This window comes from Xenopus laevis, chromosome 1S (assembly GCF_017654675.1).
Source record: "Xenopus laevis strain J_2021 chromosome 1S, Xenopus_laevis_v10.1, whole genome shotgun sequence".
NCBI lineage: Eukaryota > Metazoa > Chordata > Amphibia > Anura > Pipidae > Xenopus > Xenopus laevis.
The window spans coordinates 195,408,147-195,434,550 of record NC_054372.1 but is presented as its reverse complement, the minus strand read 5'-3'; the positions used below and the strand labels follow the sequence as shown (position 1 = coordinate 195,434,550).

The window sequence follows — 26,404 nt, the reverse complement described above, 5'->3', positions numbered from 1 at the left end:
TCTGAGTATCACTCATGTATTATAAGGGATAATGTACCCCCTACTGTAAATGATAAGGATATTAGAAGTCACTGAGGGGTTGTTCTGTGACCATATAAAGGCACAAGGCTGCAGGCTGAGTTATACAGGGAACTCTGAGTATCACTCATGTATTATAAGGGATAATGTACCCCCTACTGTAAATGATAAGGATATTAGAAGTCACTGAGGGGTTGTTCTGTGACCATATAAAGGCACAAGGCTGCAGGCTGAGTTATACAGGGAACTCTGAGTATCACTCATGTATTATAAGGGATAATGTACCCCCTACTGTAAATGATAAGGATATTAGAAGTCACTGAGGGGTTGTTCTGTGACCATATAAAGGCACAAGGCTGCAGGCTGAGTTATACAGGGAACTCTGAGTATCACTCATGTATTATAAGGGATAATGTACCCCCTACTGTAAATGATAAGGATATTAGAAGTTGCTGAGGCTTTGCAGCTGTCTGATTGGTTGCTTTTTATTACAAGGGAAGGGCAAATATGTTTTTGCAGACCCCTCATGGTTTATTTATTGTATTTTCCAGGCAAGCGGAGAGAGAGATAAAACAGAGGGAAATTGGATCTCGGGTACAAACTCATTGTACGGTGGCTCATTGTGTTTATATAAAAGCTGAGCTGGCGCAGGATCAAACAGTCTCACAAGCCCAGAGATTTGTGTCTAATTATATTGAGCTTTTCCGAATATGATCCAGCGCTGTCTGTGCCCCCGCGGTATCATGTGACGCCAGAGAAAGCCTACAATTGGCTCAGTGAATGGGATAAACCGACACCCCTCACAACTCTCTGTTCCCCATTATCCCCCAATTTAGTTTGCATGGGGGGAGGGGCAGTAATTCTCTTTCTTCTCGGGTTCCAATAAATGGCAGCAAAGGGGCCAAGCTCAGGGCACATCAGGTTCTGACACTGGTGTATAATTATATTTATATATATATATATATATATATATATGTGTGTGTCTATTGCAGGCTGGGCCAGTGGGATACCCCATGATAACATGGGAGATTCCATTGCTATTATCTGAAATACCTTCAACTGGAATAAACCATAGGAACATGGGGGTTGGGAGGGATTCACTGCACAGCAAGATCCCCACAAAAAAATTAAAGGGCTGTAATTGTTGTGTAAGAATAATATAATGATTTCTTACACGTTCAGATGTTTCTTTAGTGAAATTCCCCGTGTAACAATATTAACTCATCAATCCATTCTTATAATAAGTCATATCCCGAGTCAGACTGGGCCTCCTAGGACTATAGGGTATGTATTGCCTCTTCATATCATTGGGAAACCTAGACAAGAACTATCAGCCCCACCCCCCATGCAAAAGCCACACACCCATGCAAAAGCCACACCCCTAATATCACAACTCCACCAAAGAGCCCACTGTAAGAGCAGGTAGATGTAGAAATGGGATAGTTGCCATAGGCTTATGAGGAAATGCAGAGAGATCACATAAAACTATGACAGCATAGGTATTCCCTGTACTAAGCACAATTCAGCAGGAACAGTCCCTAAGTTTGCTCATAGTCTGTACAGAGAGATCCCATAAAACTATGGCAGTATAGGTATTCCCTGTACTAAGCACAATTCAGCAGGAACAGTCCCCTAAGTTTGTTCATAGTCTGTACAGAGAGATCCCATAAAACTATGGCAGCATAGGTATTCCCCTGTACTAAGCACAATTCAGCAGGAACAGTCCCTAAGTTTGTTCATAGTCTGTACATAGAGATCCCATAAAACTATGGCAGCATAGGTATTCCCTGTACTAAGCACAATTCAGCAGGAACAGCCCCTAAATTTGCTCATAGTCTGTACAGAGAGATCCCATAAAACTATGGCAGCATAGGTATTCCCTGTACTAAGCACAATTCAGCAGGAACAGTCCCTAAGTTTGCTCATAGTCTGTACAGAGAGATCCCATAAAACTATGGCAGCATAGGTATTCCTTGTACTAAGCACAATTCAGCAGGAACAGTCCCTTAAATTTGTTCATAGTCTGTACAGAGAGATCCCATAAAACTATGGCACATAGGTATTCCCTGTACTAAGCACAATTCAGCAGGAACAGTCCCTAAGTTTGCTCATAGTCTGTACAGAGAGATCCCATAAAACTATGGCAGCATAGGTATTCCCTGTACTAAGCACAATTCTACAGGAACAGTCCCTAAGTTTGCTCATAGTCTGTATTATAAATCAGGGAAGTCTCTGTAAGAAAACAGAGTGCATGCCAGTGACCTCTCTATCACATTTCTTGTCAGTTCGGGTGACTTGGCTCATTCCAGTTTGTGGCCCAATAAGAACAAGGTGAGGTCTGTGTGTGTATTCAGTGTGTGTTACAGAATGACTCCTTTGTGTAGCTGAGCAGCCCCCAATGACATGAGCGATGTTTGTGCAGAAGGAGACTCAGTGGTTGGTCAGTGATATCAGACAGTATCAATGCTGCTTATTTTTAGTTTTGTTTTACCATAACAGGAAATCCAGTCATTTGGCAGATTATGGCGTAAACAAGTCACCCAGTTCATATGATTTACATAAAGAAACAGCTGATACACATCTAATATGTTACTGTAGCTTTAAATTATTCCCTACTGTATATTTGTATTTATACATATGGGAAGAAGGTGCCATATTGATTCCCTTAGACAGTACAGTATGAGGGTATAGCTTATTGTGTGCCCAGAACATTCCTTCTCTGTATATTTGTATTTATACATATGGGAGGAGGTGCCATATTGATTCCCTCTTAGACAGTACAGTATGAGGGTATAGCTTATTGTGTGCCCAGAACATTCCTTCTCTGTATATTTGTATTTATACATATGGGAGGAGGGAGGTGCCATATTGATTCCCTTAGACAGTACAGTATGAGGGTATAGCTTATTGTGTGCCCAGAACATTCCTTCTCTGTATATTTGTATTTATACATATGGGAGGAGGAGGTGCCATATTGATTCCCTTAGACAGTACAGTATGAGGGTATAGCTTATTGTGTGCCCAGAACATTCCTTCTCTGTATATTTGTATTTATACATATGGGAGGAGGAGGTGCCATATTGATTCCCTTAGACAGTACAGTATGAGGGTATAGCTTATTGTGTGCCCAGAACATTCCTTCTCTGTATATTTGTATTTATACATATGGGAGGAGGAGGTGCCATATTGATTCCCTTAGACAGTACAGTATGAGGGTATAGCTTATTGTGTGCCCAGAACATTCCTTCTCTGTATATTTGTATTTATACATATGGGAGGAGGGAGGTGCCATATTGATTCCCTTAGACAGTACAGTATGAGGGTATAGCTTATTGTGTGCCCAGAACATTCCTTCTCTGTATATTTGTATTTATACATATGGGAGGAGGAGGTGCCATATTGATTCCCTTAGACAGTACAGTATGAGAGTATAGCTTATTGTGTGCCCAGAACATTCCTTCTCTGTATATTTGTATTTATACATATGGGAGGAGGAGGTGCCATATTGATTCCCTTAGACAGTACAGTATGAGGTATCCCGAAACGCCTTCGCTCACTCTGTGCTGGCTAAAATGAAAAATCGCCGGCGCTAATCACACGAGGAAACTTCGGGCGACTAAATCTCCCCGAAACGCTCAGTGTGACCTTACCCTTAAGAAGGGAGCGACTTATGTGTTGGAGTAAAAGTGATGTCTGTGTTGTTTCTCCCGCCAGACAGTTGGTTGCACCAATGTAGCAGCTGCCCAAAGCAAACAGTGAAATCCTGATAAGAGCTGCTTTATTGTATTGCACTCTTTTTTTTTTTTTTTTCTTGTCAGGGGCAAAAGGGCAATTCCATGGGGCCCCAGGCAAGAGTTGAATGTGTGTCTATGTGTATATATATATATATATATATCCTTGAGAAAGGCCCTAAGGTGGGCCGAAACGTTGGACACAAAGATTTATGCAAATAAATACAACTTGATTCACTTGATAAATGGAGTGTGGCTCTATGTGAAAATGATATGTAATATTTGTACGAGCACCCACAATTGGGAAATCCGGATCAGAGTGCGGCTGCCTGCAAAAAGACTATATATATATATATATATTGGGGTCTCTGTACCTTTAAATGCCTTTGTGTAATTGGATTAACGAGAAGGGTCGTTCTGCAAGCCCCTGCGTCTCAATTGTAAGGGATTAAACTTTCCGGTATCAATAATCCGCGTATCGGAATTAGACTCCTCCCCCTCCAGTTTTAGCCGCCCAGTAACAACAAGCCGTTTCCCGGGGTAATTGTGTCGCTGGTAATATCTCAAAGCTGCAATTGGCTCAAACGGGGGATCCTTTGCCAAATCTGCAGTGTAATGGGCAGAAAACAATGCCGGCCTTCAAAATTAAAGTCTGTGGTTACGTTTGTCTCCCGTAGATTCCATTTTATCTGAAGAATCCAAATATTTAAAAATTATTTCCTTTTTCTGTCTAATAATAAAACAGTTGCTTGTACTTGATTCCAACTAAGATATAATTAATCCTTATTGGAAGCAAAAAAAAAATGTTTACATGATTTTCTAGTAGAATTAAGGTATGAAGATCCAAATTATGGAAAGATTCCTTATCCGGAAAACCTCAGGTCCTGACGGGTCCTATACCTGTATCAGATATTGATGAGACGACAAAGCCGACCCCCAAACGCACTGCTCTGAATATAATGGGCAATTTTCCCTTCATATAATAAAGTGTCAGTACATTGCTCCGGCTATGTGAGTGCTCACTCTCCCTCACACTCACTGTATATTGTGTGCGCGAGACAGCGGCATGGATTTAATTAAAACGTTGTCATGCAATATGTATGTGATGTAATAAAAGCTCAACCCAGCAGCGCTCTGGGCACAGACACATTAGCAAACCAAAAACACTCCTGTTGTTTTCAAGTGGGTGACAGATAAAAAGGTCTAGAACTCCTGCTCTCTGCTAATTAATAATCACCCTGTAACCCTGGATCTGAGCACCCCCCCCCAATTTCACTTTTTATTCCACTGACTTGGATGCTCCTGTACATGGTAACCCAATATATTGGGGTCTTTGTTAGTGTTGGTAACAGTCACCCTGCTATAGTTCCAGGGGTACCCAGGGTACAAATAAACACTCACCCCAAATCTCCCCCTAACTGGCCTTCAGACTGGGCCCCCTTAGCTCATAACAAGGTTACAGATATATAGAAACATTGGGGTGTCACCCTGCTATAGTTCCAGGGGTACCCAGGGTACAAATAAACACTCACCCCAAATCTCCCCCTAACTGGCCTTCAGACTGGGCCCCCTTAGCTCATAACAAGGTTACAGATATATAGAAACATTGGGGTGTCACCCTGCTATAGTTCCAGGGGTACCCAGGGTACAAATAAGCACTCACCCCAAATCTCCCCCTAACTGACCTTCAGACTGGGCCCCTTAGCTCATAACAAGGTTACAGATATATAGAAACATTGGGGGTAACAGTCACCCTGCTATAGTTCCAGGGGTACCCAGGGCACAAATAAGCACTCACCCCAAATCTCCCCCTAACTGACCTTCATACTGGGCCCCCTTAGCTCATAACAAGGTTACAGATATATAGAAACATTGGGGTGTCACCCTGCTATAGTTCCAGGGGTACCCAGGGTACAAATAAGCACTCACCCCAAATCTCCCCCTAACTGACCTTCAGGCTGGGCCCCCTTAGCTCATAACAAGGTTACAGATATATAGAAACATTGGGGTAACAGTCACCCTGCTATAGTTCCAGGGGTACCCAGGGTACAAATAATCACTCACCCTAAATCTCCCCCTAACTGACCTTCAGACTGGGCCCCCTTAGCTAATAACAAGGTTACAGATATATAGAAACATTGGGGTGTCACCCTGCTATAGTTCCAGGGGTACCCAGGGCACAAATAAACACTCACCCCAAATCTCCCCCTAACTGACATTCAGACTGGGCCCCCTTAGCTAATAACAAGGTTACAGATATATAGAAACATTGGGGTGTCACCCTGCTATAGTTCCAGGGGTACCCAGGGTACAAATAAGCACTCACCCCAAATCTCTCCCTAACTGACATTCAGACTGGGCCCCCTTAGCTCATAACAAGGTTACAGATATATAGAAACATTGGGGTGTCACCCTGCTATAGTTCCAGGGGTACCCAGGGCACAAATAAACACTCACCCCAAATCTCCCCCTAACTGACCTTCAGACTGGGCCCCCTTAGCTCATAACAAGGTTACAGATATATAGAAACATTGGGGTGTCACCCTGCTATAGTTCCAGGGGTACCCAGGGTACAAATAAACACTCACCCCAAATCTCCCCCTAACTGGCCTTCAGACTGGGCCCCTTAGCTCATAACAAGGTTACAGATATATAGAAACATTGGGGTGTCACCCTGCTATAGTTCCAGGGGTACCCAGGGCACAAATAAACACTCACCCCAAATCTCCCCCTAACTGACCTTCAGACTGGGCCCCCTTAGCTCATAACAAGGTTACAGATATATAGAAACATTGGGGTGTCACCCTGCTATAGTTCCAGGGGTACCCAGGGTACAAATAATCACTCACCCCAAATCTCCCCTAACTGACCTTCAGACTGGGCCCCCTTAGCTCATAACAAGGTTACAGATATATAGAAACATTGGGGTAACAGTCACCCTGCTATAGTTCCAGGGGTACCCAGGGTACAAATAAACACTCACCCCAAATCTCCCCCTAACTGGCCTTCAGACTGGGCCCCTTAGCTCATAACAAGGTTACAGATATATAGAAACATTGGGGTGTCACCCTGCTATAGTTCCAGGGGTACCCAGGGTACAAATAATCACTCACCCCAAATCTCCCCTAACTGACCTTCAGACTGGGCCCCCTTAGCTCATAACAAGGTTACAGATATATAGAAACATTGGGGTAACAGTCACCCTGCTATAGTTCCAGGGGTACCCAGGGTACAAATAAACACTCACCCCAAATCTCCCCCTAACTGACCTTCAGACTGGGCCCCCTTAGCTCATAACAAGGTTACAGATATCCAGGATTTGCATTTATTCTTCTCGGTTACATGCTATTGATATGTTTCTAGCATCACAGGCTGCATAATAAGACGTGTTTAGCCGAGTGCTTGTCTTATTGCCGGACTATGCAAACTATTTTGACCTCAGAACATCATCCCATGAGACTATATTAACACCATATATAGACAGAGATTCCTACAGGTTTCCTATAAGAGAATAATATGATTTCACAGTTTAAATGCTTCGGGGATCATATAATAGTTATAGAAATGCATTACTCATTATATGTTTGGCTGTTGATAGAGGAGAAATATATGGTACACGAAGAGCTTGGCCTTATTAATGCCATGAGATGTCAACTTGGGCTCTTGTAAAGTAATACCTGGTGCAACATTGGCCCTTCTTACCCATAGCTACATCTGATAGGTTGCTGTTAGTAACAATATGAGGCTGTTGAAGTCCGTTGCACCTTCATTCAGATAAAGAAGGAAACATCTAATTGGGTCAACTGAAAGGATGACAATCCAATCACAGTTGTGAACTGTGCCTAGCAGAGATCCCTCTCCTTGCTTCTTCCCCACGGGGATATGAGTAGGAATGAAAATCCAGGAATTGTCGCAAATCTATGTCTAGTTTCTAGGGACAATCCTTGGTTTTGGAAATTTTGGAAAAAAATGTATGGCTTGAAATCGGTTGAGGGTACCAGCTCTTGCTTTATAACATAGAGTTATTCATACAGGTATGGGACCTGTTAGCCAGAATGCTCGGGACCTGGGGTTTTCTGGATAACTGATTTTTTCGTAATTTGGATCTTCATACCTTAAGGCTACTAGAAAATCATGTAAACATTAAATAAACCCAATAGGCTGGTTTTGCTTCCAATAAGGATTAATTATATCTTAGTTTGGGTGAAGTACGGAAGTTATCCAGAAAAGGCTATCTCCCAGAGACTTCATTTTATCCAAATAATCCAAATTTTATTAGTGATTTCCTTTTTCTCTGTAATAATAAACCAGTAGCTTGTACTTGATCCCAACTAAGATATAATTAATCCTTATTGGAGGCAAAACCAGCCTATTGGGTTTATTTAATGTTTACATGATTTTCTATTAGACTTAAGGTGTGAAGATCCTAATTATGGAAAGCTCAGTTATCTGGATAACAGGTCTAATACCGGTACAAGAAACTGTTTTGGAGTCTATGGGAGACGCCCTTTCTGTAGTGTAGAGCTTTGTGGATAACTGGCTTCCGGATAACAGATCCCATACCTGTATTTGCAAAACATGCACATTTTTATTTTACTGCATGGCGTTCATATAATATTAAGGTATGTAAAGACTCTACCCAAAAAATCTGAAGGGGCAACTGGGCAAGCTGTAGACATAAATAGCTCAGGTATCTACAGTAGATTAGCCACCTCAGACTGGTTGAAGGCAGAGCTTTTGATTGGTGTCAATCCAGACAATGATATGTGATCATCATGCTAGAGGGGAATTGCCCTTTAGCTCCAGTGCTAAATCACAGGCTGGCAGCAATAGTCTATAGCACAGGGGACGGGGTATGGCCTGGAATGCACAAAGAATGTTTCCCTTCCCAAGGCCTTGTATGTTTAAATGCCTCAGATCTCTGATCAAATACTTTGTGTGTGGCTGGGAGTTGCTCCAGCCCCTCGTCTGAGCTTTGTTCTGCCCCAGTGACTTATTACTGTTTTTCAGGCAAGACAATTAATAGTGCCCTTTGGCTCCCTACTGGAGGAAGGAGGGATGGAAGCTTTCCTCCTTGTTTTTTAAAGACAAGGAGGGTCCAGCACTCTGGCCTGGGAGGACACATTCTAAATTTTCCACCGTCTCTGAGAGTAGGAGACTTGAGTACGCATGAATGCATGGCAAGAGGGCCTTCACCTTGCTCCATAGAATGTTCTGCTAACTGACTGGAGTAAAATATTTGTTGTTCCATGGACAGAGGCTTTGGCAAGAACAACAACACCCTTTCATGACCCGGTCTCTGTGGGAGGATAACCATGTCTGCATTCTACACTAGTGTTTTATTGTTAAGGAAGAAAGAAAAGGACGTTGTGCAGGTTTATTGGCTGCAAGTTGGGGATTCGAGTTTTTTCTTTTTTCTCCTTACTAAGGTAAAGATGAAATTGATATATTGTGAGTTTTCTAGAACTTTTAAGTGTGAGAAAGTTGAAGAAAGATCAAACAACCTGAAGTACTCCATAGCCTGCCCTGCAAACTAAATGTCCCCCTAAACTTAAGTTCTGCATGAAGACCATCAGCACTGGAGGACTTCACTCCCAGTTGTCTAGCTAGTGCTGAGTGTAGCTCCTCACCAGACCAAAGGTGACCATAGACTGGCAGACCGTTTCAGGTCTTTAGATCTGAATTCACCCATGTATGGGGTTCTCCGACTGGGCTATCTGACGCGCATTGGCTCGTTGATGTGATCCTCACCCCAACAGCACCTAATCAGGTCATTGTAATCTGGTGGGCATATCCGGGGAAAAATCTGTTTGTTTGGCAAGGTCGCCAATAATGTTAGACGCACAGATAATACCGTACAAATCAAATTTTTGTACGATATTCGGTGCATGTTTGGTGGGAAACAAGCCTATTGATATCGGCAGAAGACTTGGATAACAGTCGGCTCGTCGATCAGGCTGGACGGTTGCCTTTGAATGGAACCAAACATCGCCCATTGTTAGTGCTGAATCATCAGATACAGGTAGAATTCCATTGTTTCTATATGTATATCTGATGATTCAGCTCTACACGTGTGTATTGAATGAATGATCTTTCCTGAAAACATCTTTTCCATGAAAGATCGTAATTGCTACGTCTATGGCCACCTTTAAGCTATAGCAGATGTTGGTAGAGCAAATGTTTATCGTCCGGCTCACCGTGACACCATGTTACACCGTGTAAACAGATTGTTATTACACCCTCTTATTTCTAGAGGTCATGGGCTCCACCTTAGTCAAGGGGCTGGACACCCCCTGAACGTGTTAGTGGATGCAGCCTATGACCATTGAGTTGATATGCCTCAGAGAAGAGAAGCTGCTCATGAGCTTTTGTTAAGGCTCGAAATGAATGTCATTGATTCAACGTAATTCAACCAATTAGCCGATCAACTCTATGGTCAAGGTGTGGAACATGGAGACCCAAAGATGACCTAGTTCAATGTCATTTCTCTTATTTCCTAAATAAATGATGTTGTTCAAAGTCTTGATCTGTTCTTTCATCTCTGCTTTCAGGCCAATGTCGTGTGGGAAAAATTCCCTCTGCAATCAAATCACCAGAGAAAATTGCCTGGGAACGCGGCAGTGGGACAAGTCTCACAAGTGAGTGCCAGCCAAAATCTTGGATTGTTGTATCTTACTTGGTGGGGTCAGTTCTTACCCTGCAGTGGGGTATGTCACCCCAAGTTCTCCATATGGTCTCCTGCATGGTGTAGAAAAGGGACTGACTTGTTGATTGAGAACCTGTTTGTAATAAGCTCCTCCTCTTCTTATGTATGACAAGCAATTCACCTCCCAAAACCCCTTTATTGGTGTCTGTGTGAATTGGTCGTCCATAGTTCGCTTTTATACAGTTACTGAACATTTTTCAGGCAAGAATTTCTCCGAAAACTTTGGTCCAGGGTGGTGCTTTCACGTAATTGCTATGAGCCCCAGGTGAGGCATATTCAAGGCATTGGAAATTGGACAAAGGTATATTGTGTTGGTCGGTAGGTGGAAGCTACTGTTCTCCTTGGTTGTTAGAGGTGAGGTTTTACTTACTTGTTTTTATCCACGTAAGACCTACGTTGTGTTCATATGGAAAGATCAGCCAAGTTGGACATCTGCTATATGTTTGGTTATTTTTAAGTTGACACCTGATAGGATATTGTTGTTAAATCAAATGCACCCATGGTAATATCTCCGTGTCTGTCATTGGCTGAACATGGTTCAACCACCCAATCTGTTGATTCCAGGATAAGATGTTCAGTGAAAGACTAACCCTCCTTGGGACCATCAAAAAGCCTGACTTCTAGGGCCCATTGGCAGACTCTAGCAGACCAGTCCAACCCTGAAGATGTTATCCAGGCTCAATGGCTCCTTGTTTGCGTCTGGGGAATTATTATCAGAACATAAAGCACCGAAGAACTTTACATCAGAAGGGCATACAGTTTATGTACATATACTGACTGATGCAGGAGGTAAAGGTTACAATTTATAAATGAGATAAGAACCTGAGATTGGAAGCTCCGCTGGGGTGGGGTCTGATGTGAATGCTGAGCTCTGGGTAAACGTTCCAGCACTATAAATAACGCATAATAAAGAAGAATGTGAGCCCTCTATCTCAGGGGGAATCCAATAAATCAGGGCTATCTTCCCTGCAGCCTCATTGCTCCCAAAATCATCCCTGGTTTTATGTCAGGGGCCCATTCCAATTAAAACCACCTCAGTGTCCTATAAATAAATAAAATGAATGTCTTGAGCTGACCTGGAAGTTCCATGCTGGCCGTCTCAGGCTGAAATGGTTTATATATCCACAGAGCGCCAGCAGCTCACAAGCCTTTATTTGATAGTAAATAATATTTAATGCACAGTTATTGGGGGCCGGGGAGAGCTTCCCTCTGTCCCATTTGGAAGCATCCCTCGTTGAGCTTGTGCAATTTAAGATATGAACGTGTCTGGGGATAATAAATTATATTTTATAGCCTGAAAGAAGCCGATATGGAGAGCAGTAAAATAATTCAGGGGCTCTTCCCAGCAAGAATTATGGAACGTGTGAGACTCAATGATGAACTGCTTGTTTAACCCTAAAATACTTCTACTACTTCTCTGTTTAGCAGAATGTTACTCAGTGGTGCATCTTGATCGCTTCTTGTTGGCATGAATGGGACTCATGACTCCCTGCCCTAATTGGACGCATATTGGAGGTCCAAAAACAACCGAATGCCATATCCTCCTGGATTCAGGCCCTTTCCATTGTGGTGTAATATTTAAGGCTCTGCTTAGGTCATAACAATAATGTTGGCCTGATGGAACGTAGCAGTGTCAGTGACATTGGTCATAACCAGTGGTTACGTGTTGCTCTCAGTGACCTCAAAGCAGGTTCTTAGTTTTGAATTCCTGGTTTCAAGGCAAGTTTTGGTTGAATAAAAAGCCATCTGTACGCCAGTCCATATAGGTTCTACCAAATCGCCAAATACAGCCCTTATTTGGAAAACTTTTTTTTTTATGGTTGTATTGCTCCCCAACTCCTTTTACGTATGAATGTGGCCGATGGGAAACAAAAAAACTTTTGGGGACCCCCACCGTAGATGTATGCCTCTATTCAGCCTGCTGATTAGTTGGATAGTTATTGTTGCCCAGTGTTTGATCAATTTAAGGATTAGAGCAATCATCTCTTCATATACACAGAAGCATCTAAATGTCTTTTGGTCTAGACCCAAAAGTTATAGAATAATGGATAATGGTTACGTAGAAGAAGGGGGCGAGGGACAGTAATATTAATTGTGTGTTATGTGCAGGGGCTTCTGACAAAATCTGCTCCAAATTTCATAAAATTCTGGTATAAGCTTTTCCCGGGAATTTGTACTAATGAGTATCGGGTTACTTGCTGAGTCTGAATTTTTCTTCCCAGAGAGCAATCAGCAGCCAAACTTTTGGGAGTAACCTATCATTCCCTTATTAGGAATTAAAATGGCAAGGGAGTGTTGGGTTTGAAGTTGGTTCCGTGCCAAGAGCCTCGGCCGCTGCCTGTGTAGGAATGGCAGGAGCTTTAGAAATGATATTCTGATAAACTCCAGAACAGCAGAACTTTAGGGTCTGATTCTTACATACATGATCATAAGATTGTCTCCTGTGTTTGTGTGTTTTTTGTATCACCTGTGCCGTCTGATAAATAAGCCCTCTTTTGTGCCAAATGGAAGACCCTTTCATGCCTATTAGCTTCATTAGGAACTATGTAAGATTTTTTTATTTTTTTACCACTAAACAGGACTAAACATGGAAACGAAAGTAGTTCTGATCCCTATGAGCATGATCATAATAAATCAGAAGTTCTGGTAAGGTGGCCATAGACGTTACGATTACGATCTCTCAGGAAAGATCGTTCGTTTTCAATACTGTTAGAGCGGAGTTGTTTGATGAAAAATGAAATTCTACCTGTGTCTGTTCAGCAGGAACAGTGGGCGATTTTAAGGTCCATTCAAAGGCTCCCGATCAAAATTTTCCAGCCAGTCTGATTGACGAGCCAACTGATATCCAAGTCTACTGCCGATATTGAGCGCTCATCTCCCCCCCCCCATAGACAACCAAATATCATTGAAAATGTAGTTTTGTACGATATTATTGGTGTGTCTATGGTTACCTTTAGTCCCATGGAAAAAGGAGCAGCTCATTATACAGAGGGATTCTTGGTGAAGAGTAGACATTCCCTGCTTTATGACTGAGAGTCTCTTCTATGAGACCACAAAAAAAGAACTAAATCCCCTACCCCCTCCAAAAAAAACCTAGCACCTAAGCGGAAGAATTTAATTGTTATCCGTATCTCTTATACTAATAGATGACTTTCGATTTTAGGTGGCCATAGACGTAACAATTCCGTTCTTTCTTGGAAAAGATGTTTCCAAGAAAGATCATTTGTTTCAATACACACGTGTAGAGCTGAATCGTCAGATATACAGGTAGAAACAATAGAAATCTAGAAACAATAGAATTCTACCTGTATCTGACAATTTTGCACTAACAATCCAAATTTTCCATCCAGCCCGATCGACGAGTCGACCAATATCCAAGTCTTCTGCCGATATTGGTCGGCTCTTTTCCCACCACACTACACTCTCCGAATATTGTACGAAAATTCACTTAGTACGATATTATCTTTGCCTCTATGGCCACCTTTAAACCATTGCGAAGAGCAAGGGGAAACGTTTATTGACTTCACGTAATGAATGTTAAAGGAGAATTATTTGTCTTGCCCAACCCAGTTTCGCTACCTTTGATGACTCGTTATACCAAGGACCCATTACTCTTTATAATGGTAGAGTGGAAGATTCTTTACTAAAATCCACAGGATTCCCGGTGATAACATAATGGTATTGATTTTTAAAAAAAAGAACTTGAGGCTGGGAATGAAATGGGTTTGTTGACTGCAAGAGTGATAATGTCTGGCTTGTTACAAGTGGTCCTTCAGATTCAGTTTGTTGTAGGGACCTTAACTGGTTGCCACAATGCTTCCATAAAAGCCAAAAAAAATACATTTCTCACACGGCTGCTGAAACTTCTCTTTACACAAAAGAGGTGGCAATGGGGTGCGGGGCTACTTCCAAATGCCCAGTTTATTCACTTGACCACAGGGGTGATAATTCATTACGCAATTGATTTTCAGGAACTGTTCCCAATCTCCTGACCCATCGGACTACGTTTTTTTTTTCTACTCCCTCCCTCAAATTGCTTCTCTTTCATGAAAGAAAACATTTCCCATTAGCTGACAGCTGGAAACCGGGGAGAGGTGGAAGAGATGCTCTACGAAGAAACGTTGCTATTCATTTGTTTGTTTGCTTTGGACCTGTTGGGTCTGTCCTAATCGAGGGCTTTTCATTCCTTTCTCTCCTTCTCTTTATTTCCCTTCTGAAAAGAACCGAAGGGGGTCCCCGTAGTTTAGCGTCTGGCATAGCTCGTTTCCCACAGGGCTTGGATGTTCACTGGAAACCTCTCAAACGGCCAAGTGTAAGAGCCTTGGACAGTATCAGTCATTCAGACAGAGGAAGGAAAAGAACGACCAACTGAATAAAAAGTATAGGAATTTTTTCCTTTTTTTTTTTTTTTTTCAACGAGAGTGAAGCTTTCTGGACATTTGCCCAGATTTCATGTAGAGTTTTAAGAAGTGGCCTTTAATATGTGAAAGAGGGGATTGTGGATACAAAACCCAGGGGAGAGTTATTTTAAGGGGAGGGGGTGATGGTGGCTACATGAATGAATGATACAAAAAAAAGTGCTAAGGGTGATTCAAATTATAATAAGCTTTGATAATGGCTGTTGACATAAAGTCCAGATGAATTCTCCACCAAGTTTTCCAATGGAGGACAAACTGGCGATGAAACTGTAGAACATTCTCTATAACTTTTAACGTTTTTATAAATCGGTGAACTGATCCTCTTGGTTTCACATTGGCTTTTGTGTTTTGGCTTTCAATCTTCAGTTTCTAAGTACATCATTTATACAAATATATTTCAGCATATACGTTTACTGATTCTGATTATGGCACTTTTACCCCAAATACCCCAAATTTGTACTTTTCCCAGAAGGAAAACTTGATCTTTAAAGGGATCCTGTCATCAGAAAACATGTTTTTTTCAAAATGCATCAGTTAATAGTGCTGCTCCAGCAGAATTCTGCACTGAATCCATTTCTCAAAAGAGCAAACAGATTTTTTTATATTAAATTTTGAAATCTGACAGGAGGCTAGACATATTGTCAATTTCCCAGCTGCCCCTGTTCATGTGACTTGTGCCTGCACTTTAGGAGAGAAATGCTTTCTGGCAGGCTGCTGTTTTTCCTTCTCAATGTAACTGAATGTGTCTCAGTGGGACTTGGGTTTTTACTATTGAGTGTTGTTCTTAGATCTACCAGGCAGCTGTTATCTTGTGTTAGGGAGCTGCTATCTGGTTACCTTCCCATTGTTCTTTTGTTTGGCTGCTGGGGGGGGGGTGAGGGGGGTGATATCACTCCAACTTGCAGTACAGCAGTAAAGAGTGATTGAAGTTTATCAGAGCACAAGTCACATGACCAGGGGCAGCTGGGAAATTGACAATATGTCTAGCCCCATGTCAGATTTCAAAATTAAATATAAAAAAATCTGTTTGCTCTTTTGAGAAATGGATTTCAGTGCAGAATTCTACTGGAGCAGCACTATTAACCGATTCATTTTCAAAAAATTTTTTTTCCCCATGACAGTATCCCTTTAAGTACAATGGATCTGCTCCCTAGGGGCAGAGACAGCCGAGAAGATTCGGAGATTAGTCACCCGGCGACAAATCGCCTCTTTTTTGAGCGACTAATCTCCCCGAACTGCCTTCCCGCCGGCGGGACGGGACACTCGGAGCACTTCATTTTACGAAAGTCACCCGAAGTTGCCTTATGAAGGAAAATTTGGGTGACTTTGGAAAATGCAGCATTCACAGTGCCATCCCGCCATCAATTTACAATATCGGCGGCGGGAACGCAGTTAGGGGAGATTAGTCGATTTGTTGCCAGGCAACAAATCTCCCCCAAATAGCATTGTGTGCCTTTACCCAAATTCTAAGAATTAATTTTTCAGCAATTTTTCTGTGACCAAAACATTTAGGGGGTCTGACGAGTCTTGTAGACCTCTACAAGATATTTAGATAATACCTTTTTTATTTTATTGTCATCACTGAGTGCATTTTTCAGTAGAGCGGTCATTATATGTTACCCTTGTCCAACTATGTACCCCTGAGCCTGTTTTAGGGGAGGGCCGAAAGGGCAGTAATCCAACTGCTACAATATTCCAGTCCTAGAGTTCTTGGCCATTTTAAGTCTTAGTTCAAACTTTTTGAGGGAACTTGACCTATATGAGCAGTGCCCTAGACTGTTTATTACAGCCAGACATGTGACATTAGTTTATGGAAGGGTATCCAAAACCAAAGGCAGAAATAAAAGCCATCTGTGGGGTTTTACGCACTGTTTAGACTAGTTAGAAACATGTACATGTTGTAGAAGCCAGGCCTGATATCGCATGTCTTTTTCTTTCTTTTAACTATGTTATATTTTTGTGATTAATGTCATCGGACGGTGTCTGGCTTGCCTCTGAAGAGCAATTTCACGTCTTGGATGTCAAGCCGACGGTACGGAAAAGGGAAATGAGCGTTGGATATAAATAAACTGCTCTCTGTAGTATCCCTAATACATGCATTGCTCTGCACATGAACTTGTAGCCAATGGCTTTATGTTGGGAAATGTCCCTCATTTTTTTTTTTTTTGAACCTCTATGTTTATGTTGTAAAATAAACACGTGATTAGGGTAGTTGCTGAGGTGGAAGTCTGTGGTGGTCATGATGTCCTACTGCTTTGTAGTTTGAGTGCAAGTGAAGTTTTGAAGGGCACAATTAAAACTGGCTTATTGTTGCAATCTGGCCAAGGGCTAAGACACATGGAGTGTTTTCATTGTCGGTGTTTGCAGAACTTCTGATTTGGACCAAGGTGGCCCTGCTGTACGATTGCTTGCAGACTCCAGATGTGCTTGTGTTTGGTGCAAACTAGGTCATCGAATGTACCAGGGTTGAACTGGGATGCCAGGGGCCAGAAGACCATAAACCTTTTGTTCTCTCTTGGCTTTCTCCTTTGTGCCTCCTTTCATTCTCCATAAAGAAACATTCATGGTATAAGCATACAAGGCCAAATCTTTGGGTGAGCACAGAAGGCCATTGATGCCAACCAATACTTTTGGCCCACCAGGACATTTCCCAGTGTCCTGGTTGGCCAGTGTGAGACAGGAATGCCCTTGAAAATTGGCCGAAAAAGCATTCCCAACATTGTTCATTAGGTAAAAATTACCAGAAAGTAAGATGGTATCTAGTGGAAGAGGAGGTGAGGGTAGGGTAGGGTTGTGATGTACTCCCTGTAATGTGCAGGGTCCTGTATTTGACCTGTTTGCTATTACTTACACATTTGTTTTATTATCATGTGTTTATCTAAAGTCCCTACTACATATTTTAAAGTGAATATGTAATAACCATCATAAATATTTTTGTATTGATATCGTCGACGTATCCTCATGTTGAGATGATCTGCATTCTTTCATATAGTGATCGTCAATATGCCATGTTCTTTACTCCTCTTAACATATATAATGGTTCATGCTGGCTCCCTATGTGCTCATTGTCGGGAAGTAATCATCTTGAGTCAACCTCACTATGATCCTTAAGCCCATTAGTGCTTTTTGAAGGATTGGGTTACCTTGCCTGTGAAAATAAATTAACTCGTTGTCATATGCCAAAACTTAAACAGAAGACCGTATAATTTTCCCTGAAGGCTTGTTGCTGATTACGTCGAGTCATTTATATTTATGACAGCTTGGCTGTGATTTAATGTGACCTCACTTTGATAAAAGCCATTTAGGCCTTTTAAATATGGACACCGCATTGCCTTTTGCTTCTGTTTTAAAAGGCAAGGAACCTGAAAATTGACTGATAACTACACAACAGAATGAGATTTAGTCAAGAGATTAAGGGAGTGTGACTGGGATAGCAGGTATAGTAGGGAGAGATGGTGTCTATAGTAACAGTGGATAATAGTCTCTGGGAAGGGAGTGTGACTCTGGGATAGCAGGTATAGTAGGGAGAGATGTGTCTATAGTAACAGTGGATAATAGTCTCTGGGAAGGGAGTGTGACTGTGGGATAGCAGGTATAGTAGAGAGAGATGGTGTCTATAGTAACAGTGGATAATAGTCTCTGGGAAAGGAGTGTGACTGTGGGATAGCAGGTATAGTAGGGAGAGATGGTGCCTATAGTAACAGTGGGATAATAGTCTCTGGGAAGGGAGTGTGACTGTGGGATAGCAGGTATAGTAGGGAGAGATGGTGTCTATAGTAACAGTGGATAATAGTCTCTGGGAAGGGAGTGTGACTGTGGGATAGCAGGTATAGTAGGGAGAGATGGTGTCTATAGTAACAGTGGATAATAGTCTCTGGGAAGGGAGTGTGACTGTGGGATAGCAGGTATAGTAGGGAGAGATGGTGCCTATAGTAACAGTGGGATAATAGTCTCTGGGAAGGGAGTGTGACTGTGGGATAGCAGGTATAGTAGGGAGAGATGGTGTCTATAGTAACAGTGGATAATAGTCTCTGGGAAGGGAGAGTGACTGTGGGATAGCAGGTATAGTAGGGAGAGATGGTGTCTATAGTAACAGTGGATAATAGTCTCTGGGAAGGGAGTGTGACTGTGGGATAGCAAGTATAGTAGGGAGAGATGGTGTCTATAGTAACAGTGGATAATAGTCTCTGGGAAGGGAGAGTGACTGTGGGATAGCAGGTATAGTAGGGAGAGATGGTGTCTATAGTAACAGTGGATAATAGTCTCTGGGAAGGGAGTGTGACTGTGGGATAGCAGGTATAGTAGGGAGAGATGGTGCCTATAGTAACAGTGGATAATAGTCTCTGGGAAGGGAGTGTGACTGTGGAACAGCAGGTATAGTAGGGAGAGATGGTGCCTATAGTAACAGTGGATAATAGTATCTGGGAAGGGAGTGTGACTGTGGGATAGCAGGTATAGTAGGGAGAGATGGTGTCTATAGTAACAGTGGATAATAGTCTCTGGGAAGGGAGTGTGACTGTGGGATAGCAGGTATAGTAGGGAGAGATGGTGTCTATAGTAACAGTGGATAATAGTATCTGGGAAGGGAGTGTGACTGTGGGATAGCAGGTATAGTAGGGAGAGATGGTGTCTATAGTAACAGTGGATAATAGTCTCTGGGAAGGGAGTGTGACTGTGGGATAGCAGGTATAGTAGGGAGAGATGGTGTCTATAGTAACAGTGGATAATAGTCTCTGGGAAGGGAGTGTGACTGTGGGATAGCAGGTATAGTAGGGAGAGATGGTGTCTATAGTAACAGTGGATAATAGTCTCTGGGAAGGGAGTGTGACTGTGGGATAGCAGTATAGTAGGGAGAGATGGTGCCTATAGTAACAGTGGATAATAGTCTCTGGGAAGGGAGTGTGACTGTGGGATAGCAGGTATAGTAGGGAGAGATGGTGCCTATAGTAACAGTGGATAATAGTCTCTGGGAAGGGAGTGTGACTGTGGGATAGCAGGTATAGTAGGGAGAGATGGTGCCTATAGTAACGGTGGATAATAGTCTAGAGCTATTATTATTATTATTTCAATGCAGATTCTTCCTTGTTGTCTTGGAAATCCTTTACATAAATTTAAAAATTTGCATATCATTAAATATTTACATAGTTTAACCTACATATTCTGTATTTACCTATATAGACCAAGGCATTTCAGATCCTCTATTTATGTTGTATAAGTATCTCCCTGAGATATGAGGCATTTGCTTATTCTTCTTCCCCACCCATCCTAGTTGAATAAATGAGTTGCTAATTGCCTTTTTGATGTCGTACTAGAGAAGGTCTGAGTGATGGCAGAAGATGAATTTTATTTGATTTTTTTTTTCTCCTGCAGGAGAATGTCGGAAGCATTTGAACCCCCTATCCAGGCACATCAAAGGCGATTAAACTATTTCTGTGATTTCAATTAGGCTGTAATCATTTTAGTTAGATTTTCTCTTCTTGTCCTTTGCAGTAAATGTTTCTCTTTCAGGCAAAGATAATCTGTCATGTTGAGAGCCGGCTGTTGAATGCATTGCTGGTATCTTTGATGGACTCTCCCAACATGCAGGCAGCAATCAGATGTTTGATCACTTAATGCCGCCTCAAACAAAAATGGCTCTCACGTCAAATCATCTCGGGAAATTGTTTCAGCCCCAGATATTCGTGTCTTGACAAATCATTGTGGAATTGTGGAGGAAAAATGAACTTGTCATGAAACGTTTGTTGGAATATTCGCACAGAGGGCTAGCTTAAACTAGACTTCAACTTTTTAAAGCAACCTTGAAAAGAGTATGGTGGTGAGACCTTCTATATTTCTTTCTTTGTTATAAGAAAGGGAATTTTAGATAAAGATATGTTTGTATCAAGACTTCGCATTGGATTCACACTCATCTTTTTTTCCGTAACCTAAACCCTCTAGCTTGGTGATCCCCCCAACCAGTGGCTCACAGGCAACCTGTTTCTCACCAACTATTTGGATGTTGCTCCCAATGGCCTCAAAGCAGGTGCTTATTTTTGAATTCCTGGCTGTAAGGTAAACAGAGCCTGGCTCCTGTGAGGCCACCAGTCCACAAAGACACTCCTAAATAGCCAATCATGGCCCTTATATTGCAATCCCCTGGGCTCTTGTTTCATGCTGGTGTTGCTCCACAACTCTTTCTACATTTGAATGTGGCTCACAAGTAAAAATGTTCGGGGACTCCTGCTTTACCTATAATTTAAAAAAAACAGAATAGAACCCATGGGTATTTCATACAGTGCTCTTCAAGCTGCTTCTTCATACCCTTGGGTTATTCTACCAGCTACAGAACTGATGTTTGTCGAGGATATCTCTAGAGAGTGTTTTAATTTGGCGCGCATACAAATCGTGATGTGAAGATAAAACATATCATAATACGTCAACTGGATCTTCCAGTTGAGTCTAGTAGGTAGAAGATACAAGCTGTCATGGAGGTTTGTTTTTGTGGATGCTTGCTCTGTCTATGGCATGTATTTGACAGATTGTGACTGGTCATGCAAAATTCAGTGCTTTGTGAAGACAAATGAAGATATGAAGGTAGCACATATCATAAATTATGTCCTTCATGGATCTTCCAGTTGGGTCCAGCAGATAGAGGATACAAGCAAACACAGGTTTGTTTTTGTGGATGCTTGCTTTATCTTCAGGAGTGGGTGGGAAGATTGTGACTGGTCATGCAAAGTTCCATCTGTTCGACCACATTATCTTCTGGGTTCTTGTAAAGCTGGCCATAGCCAAACAAGCGGATCTCTCCCCGATATGCCACTAATGGCATGGCTATATCGGGGATGATCCGGACGTTCACCGTATGGTCGAACGATCGGATTACGATACGCCAAGGGGCTCCGATGGGTCGGTCGGGTAAAAATCAAACCTTCCCAATCGATATCGTGGCCAGATAACGATCGGGAAGACCCTTCCGGGGCCCACGGGGAGATAAGCTGCCAAATTGGTCTAAACAACCAATATCAGCAGCTTTATCTGCCTGTGTATGGCCATCTTAAGACAGGAGTGAAGATAACAGATATCTTATATGTCCTTCTTTGAGCTTCCAGTTGGGTCCAACAGATAGAAGATACAAGCAATTGTGGAGGTTTGTTTTTATGGATGTTTGCTTTGTCTTTGGGATATGGTTGGCAGACACTGGTCATGAAAAGTTCCATTCTGTTTACTGTATCTTCGGGGTTCTTGTAAGACGAGGGTGTTTTTAAAGGACAAATAGGCAGAGGGAAAATAAATCAAGACAAGGCATAATTTGCAAAAAGTCAAGCGTTTCAGAATCCCTCCATGTACCTAAAGTATAAATCTACATATTTTTTCCTCTCATTTACAAAATATAAGGTTCAACAATAAAAATGTGGAGGTGCCCCATGCGTTTTGCTGCGGTTTGTCTGTCATGGTATTAAATGATGTGAATAATTTCACGCCCATTGTCCTCTGCCTTTCCACCTGCTCTTACCCCCTATGACGGGCCCCCTTGCCATGCCTTGTGATTCTCCTCCAATGCTGAAGAGGTTATCTCCTTCGCCTGAGAATTTCAGTTGGAGCTGTTTGAGTAGATACATTAACTGGTTCCCTGGGAACAGATGAACAACAGATTATATTTCACCAATCCAATCAAAGGTCCATGCCTCAGCCAGACAGCTGTATACATTCAGTTCCGAATACTGTCCACTCAATGTCTTACCAGGGAGAGAGACGTGTTGTCAATTAGTTTGTGTTGGTGTTGTGTTACACTGATACTGCAAATTGTTGAACCAGAGCAGAGGACTTGTTCCGTCAAAGAACAATTGACTCAAGGGATCTGCTGAGAATCATTGAAGATTAAGGGTCCCAGATGGAATGACTTTGGCTTTTCTTATGCATTTTGTGTAACCCATAACAGCCAATCAGGGTGTTTGTTTTCAAACAGAAGAGCATTAAATGTTGCCGGCTGATTGATCCAATTGACCCTGCATCTCATACTCCAACTGTATCTCGCTACTTTTCAGCCCACATATCACTCACTTGCTTTAGCAATTCACTGCTCCATTTCTTCCCCACGTGGAGCTCATTTAGTGGTTCTATAGGGCCAACGTTAACCACAGGCTTCAATCAAACCAGTTGCCTAATTCCTAGACAAGAAAGATAATCGGTTTACTTATGGTTTAGCCATGATAACAGCTGCCTGTAGCTTTATGTTTTAGGCCTCACACATGTTCCTTGCAAACAGAGGGAACACAGTCCCTGGAAAACAATCAAATGAATTGTCTCTGTTCTAGGAAAAGCCAAGATCAGTAACACAATGTCTCCTCTCCATTTAATTTATGAGGTGTTTACTTTTAAGGGGTGTCACCTAAGTATCACACATAATATTTATGTAGCCTGGGGTAGAGACTGTTGAAATGGATTTAGCTGACAAGGTTGGAATATTAATTGTCTCGTAATTCCTTTATAAAAATAGAAGGAATCTTGGTATCTGTTCAAAGTCTAGTGATCACAGTTGTGTCCAAAGTGTTGACTCGCTACATTAAACCATCAGCAAAAACTTAAGATAGATAGCAGATAGTGTAGACAGAGGTGGATAGAAATAGATCTTTATAGAGATGTAGATAATTCATATTTTTCTTAGGAAATAAAATCGAATTATATGGTAACTGTGCTCTGACCCCAAATGCAGTGCAGGGAAACCACAAGGAGTAATTTCAGTAAACTCCCACTCACAAAATCACAGAGCTTTTGTGTTCCAGTAAAAGGAGCAGCTGCCCTTAAGCTCTTCTATGTACAAGTGAAAGACAAAATGAATAATAGTAACGCAATGAAGGGGAAAAACGATTGTTTTTAAGCTTGGTTCGAGAGTTTTTGTTTCTCCAAATATAAAAAGAAATAAAAAATAATGTATTGATGAGGTAATGTTGAGAGGTCATCAATCCAGATCAGCTGGAGGATTCTATCAAGATTGTGGTCTTCTTCTTTCGTCTTTTGTCATTTATCCTCCTTCTTCTTTTTCTTTTTTCCTGACATTGCCCAGAAACCTTAAACATTCTAGTTTTAGTGCAGGAATGGTAGAGGCTGGCTGTCTCTATGAAGGAGAATTAGCAGTATCTGGGGTGTAAAGAGCTTATTTAGGTTTCACCAGTTTACAACTGAGCCTTACAACTGAGTTTGCCCCTTGAGCTTAACAACTAGTCTAAATGAAGAAGGGGGTCTTCTCCCACTTGGAGGTGCCAAATGTTAGGCACCCCCAAGTGATTGTATTGACTTACCTAAAACCCCAGGCCGGTGCTCCTATCTGCATAAAACTTCACCAGCCTGGGGTTCTTCTAGCGAACACCACGGAGTGATCCTCTTCCGGGTTATTCTTTCTTTTCGCGGCTGCACATGCACAGTAGAAGGAAAACCGAATTTTAACTAAAAAAAACGACTGTTTCATTCTACTGCATATTTGTCTGCCCTGGGAAATGTTGAAGATATCTGTAATTCCAAAAAAAGGAAGGAGTTGCTTTTTGCCCCATAGTCTGGGGAGACCATACCTCTGATAGGCTGTGGGCCATCTTCTGAGCTTTCTTGGTTTTTGCCCCATAGTCTGGGGAGACCAAACCTCTGATAGGCTGTGGGCCATCTTCTGAGCTTTCTGGAAGAGTTGTCTAACTGTGACCATAGATATTATAGTGGTATAATAAGAAGAGGCTCCTCTATAGTGCAAAATGATAGAGACTGGGTATGTCTATAAAGAAGTATGAGAAGTTACAATATCTGGGTTTCAAAGAGCTCATTTAGTCTTCACCAGTTTGAGCCTTACAACTGTGTCCCTTCACTTAAACTACTTGTCTAAATGTAGAAGAGGCTATTAATCATGAACTCAAAGTACATAAATGTTCATTAGTAGGATTTTGGTTAATAGTTGCCCCCGAAAAACCATCAAGATTCTTTTTCAGTTTGAAAGTGACTTAAAAAGTTGTTCTGTCCCTGAGGGAATAACATAAATCTACTTCTTTCTTGCTTCTTCTTTGGTCCTTCTTCTTTCTTTGTTTTTTGTTTTTTTTTTGTATTCTTCATTCTAATTTCTTTTTGTAATTTTTTTTATCTTCTTTCTTCGTTTCCGCCTTCTTTCTTGTTTTTATCTTTTTATTTTTTCGTCACATACCCCAAATACCTGAATTGTTAACCCAAAAACCCCTCACAAATAATGGAGCTATTTAATGACAATCCGTAAAATATATTATTGCTTCTCTGGATACTAAGACCAATGGTTTGTTTGGGAACTAAATCTGTTCAATAGGACAGCGGCAGTTTGGATTTACAGAAGTAAGTTCAGTATTAGGAATAACAGACCGGCCATCTGTGCAAAGGATAAGGGGATTCTTGTTAGTGAAAATAGATATTTAGAGACTGGGTGGGGGGGCTTATTCCGTGAATAATCTGCCAAATACTGGAAGCTCTTTAGCTAGTTGACAAATGCACAAGCAGAGCCTGTAATACCATTATTTCAATCCCAAAGCATCTGTGAAATGACTCGGCAGCAGAGCTGGCTCCTGCTTTTGACTCTCCAACAACCGACTTATTGTTTCCCAACTTTAAGACCCTTTGCTTTTTTTTCACTTTCCCCCCCTTTTTTAACTCTATCGCTTATTATTTGTCTTTATATCGTTTCATATAAGTATATGTTGGAGCTTCCATACTGCTAAAGAGACAAGGCAATATCACTCCAGTAGCCTATTTTAGTCTTGGGTTTTAAAAGGAAAAAACATTGCTGTACCCTTCAAACTAAGCAAATGGTGGCATTGTTACATGAACTCAATTTTTTTCCTTCCAAACATTTTGGTGGTTATTTATCACAATTCGAAAATGTCAAATTTTTTCTGAAATCCACTCCGACCACATCCGCACAAGTTTTTTCCCCATATTTACCAATACATTTTTCTTTGCAGGAATATAAATAGTGAAAATCGTACAAAAAATTCAAATTGCACGAATCTTTTGGATTTTCTGCCTGAAAACTTTGATTTTATTAGGATTTTTGCCCAAAAATCACAATATTTTTGGATTATTGCACGAAACCCAGTGCAGATCAGGATATCTATGGGACATCTCCCATTGACTTATATGCAACCTCGGCAGGTCTGAGATGCCGGATTTTCAGTTTTGTACTTATTCCATCCTCGGGATATAATAAATCCCGAAATCTCACTAAAGATTCAGATTTTATAGTCAAAAATAGTCTAATTCTTCGTGTTTTTGGCATTCGGACTTTAATAAGTAACTCGTTTTAGTAACTTATAGAAGTTGGGTTGCCTCATTCCTGAGCTTTATATTGACAAGCCTCAGTCTCGGGCCTAATGCATGCTGGGAGTTGTGGTTTAAAGCATAATTTATGTCCAGTGTTGGACTGGACCTTCTATGGTCCACAAGAGAACTTGACATCCTGGGCTTCTTCTTGCGGCAGTTAGATGGAGGCAGTTGCTAGTGGTATAGAGGCTATGGTGGATATAAGAAGGGCTGGTGGGAATTGTCCC

The 26,404-nt window shown here is 41.6% G+C and overlaps 1 protein-coding gene across 3 annotated transcripts in view; it reads left to right on the top strand.

Annotated features, from left to right (window-relative positions):
* The window catches only part of setbp1.S (SET binding protein 1 S homeolog), a 134,039-nt gene that overhangs the window by 60,885 nt on the left and 46,750 nt on the right, over positions 1 to 26,404 (top strand). For 2 of the 3 annotated variants that reach the window (XM_018244615.2, XM_041580655.1), the window contains one exon: positions 10,301 to 10,387. The exons of the other annotated variant lie outside the window; for it this stretch is intronic. In XM_018244615.2, coding sequence (XP_018100104.1) covers positions 10,301 to 10,387 — 87 coding nt within the window. The remainder of the gene's footprint in view (positions 1 to 10,300; positions 10,388 to 26,404) is intronic. 3 annotated transcript variants of the gene reach the window in all.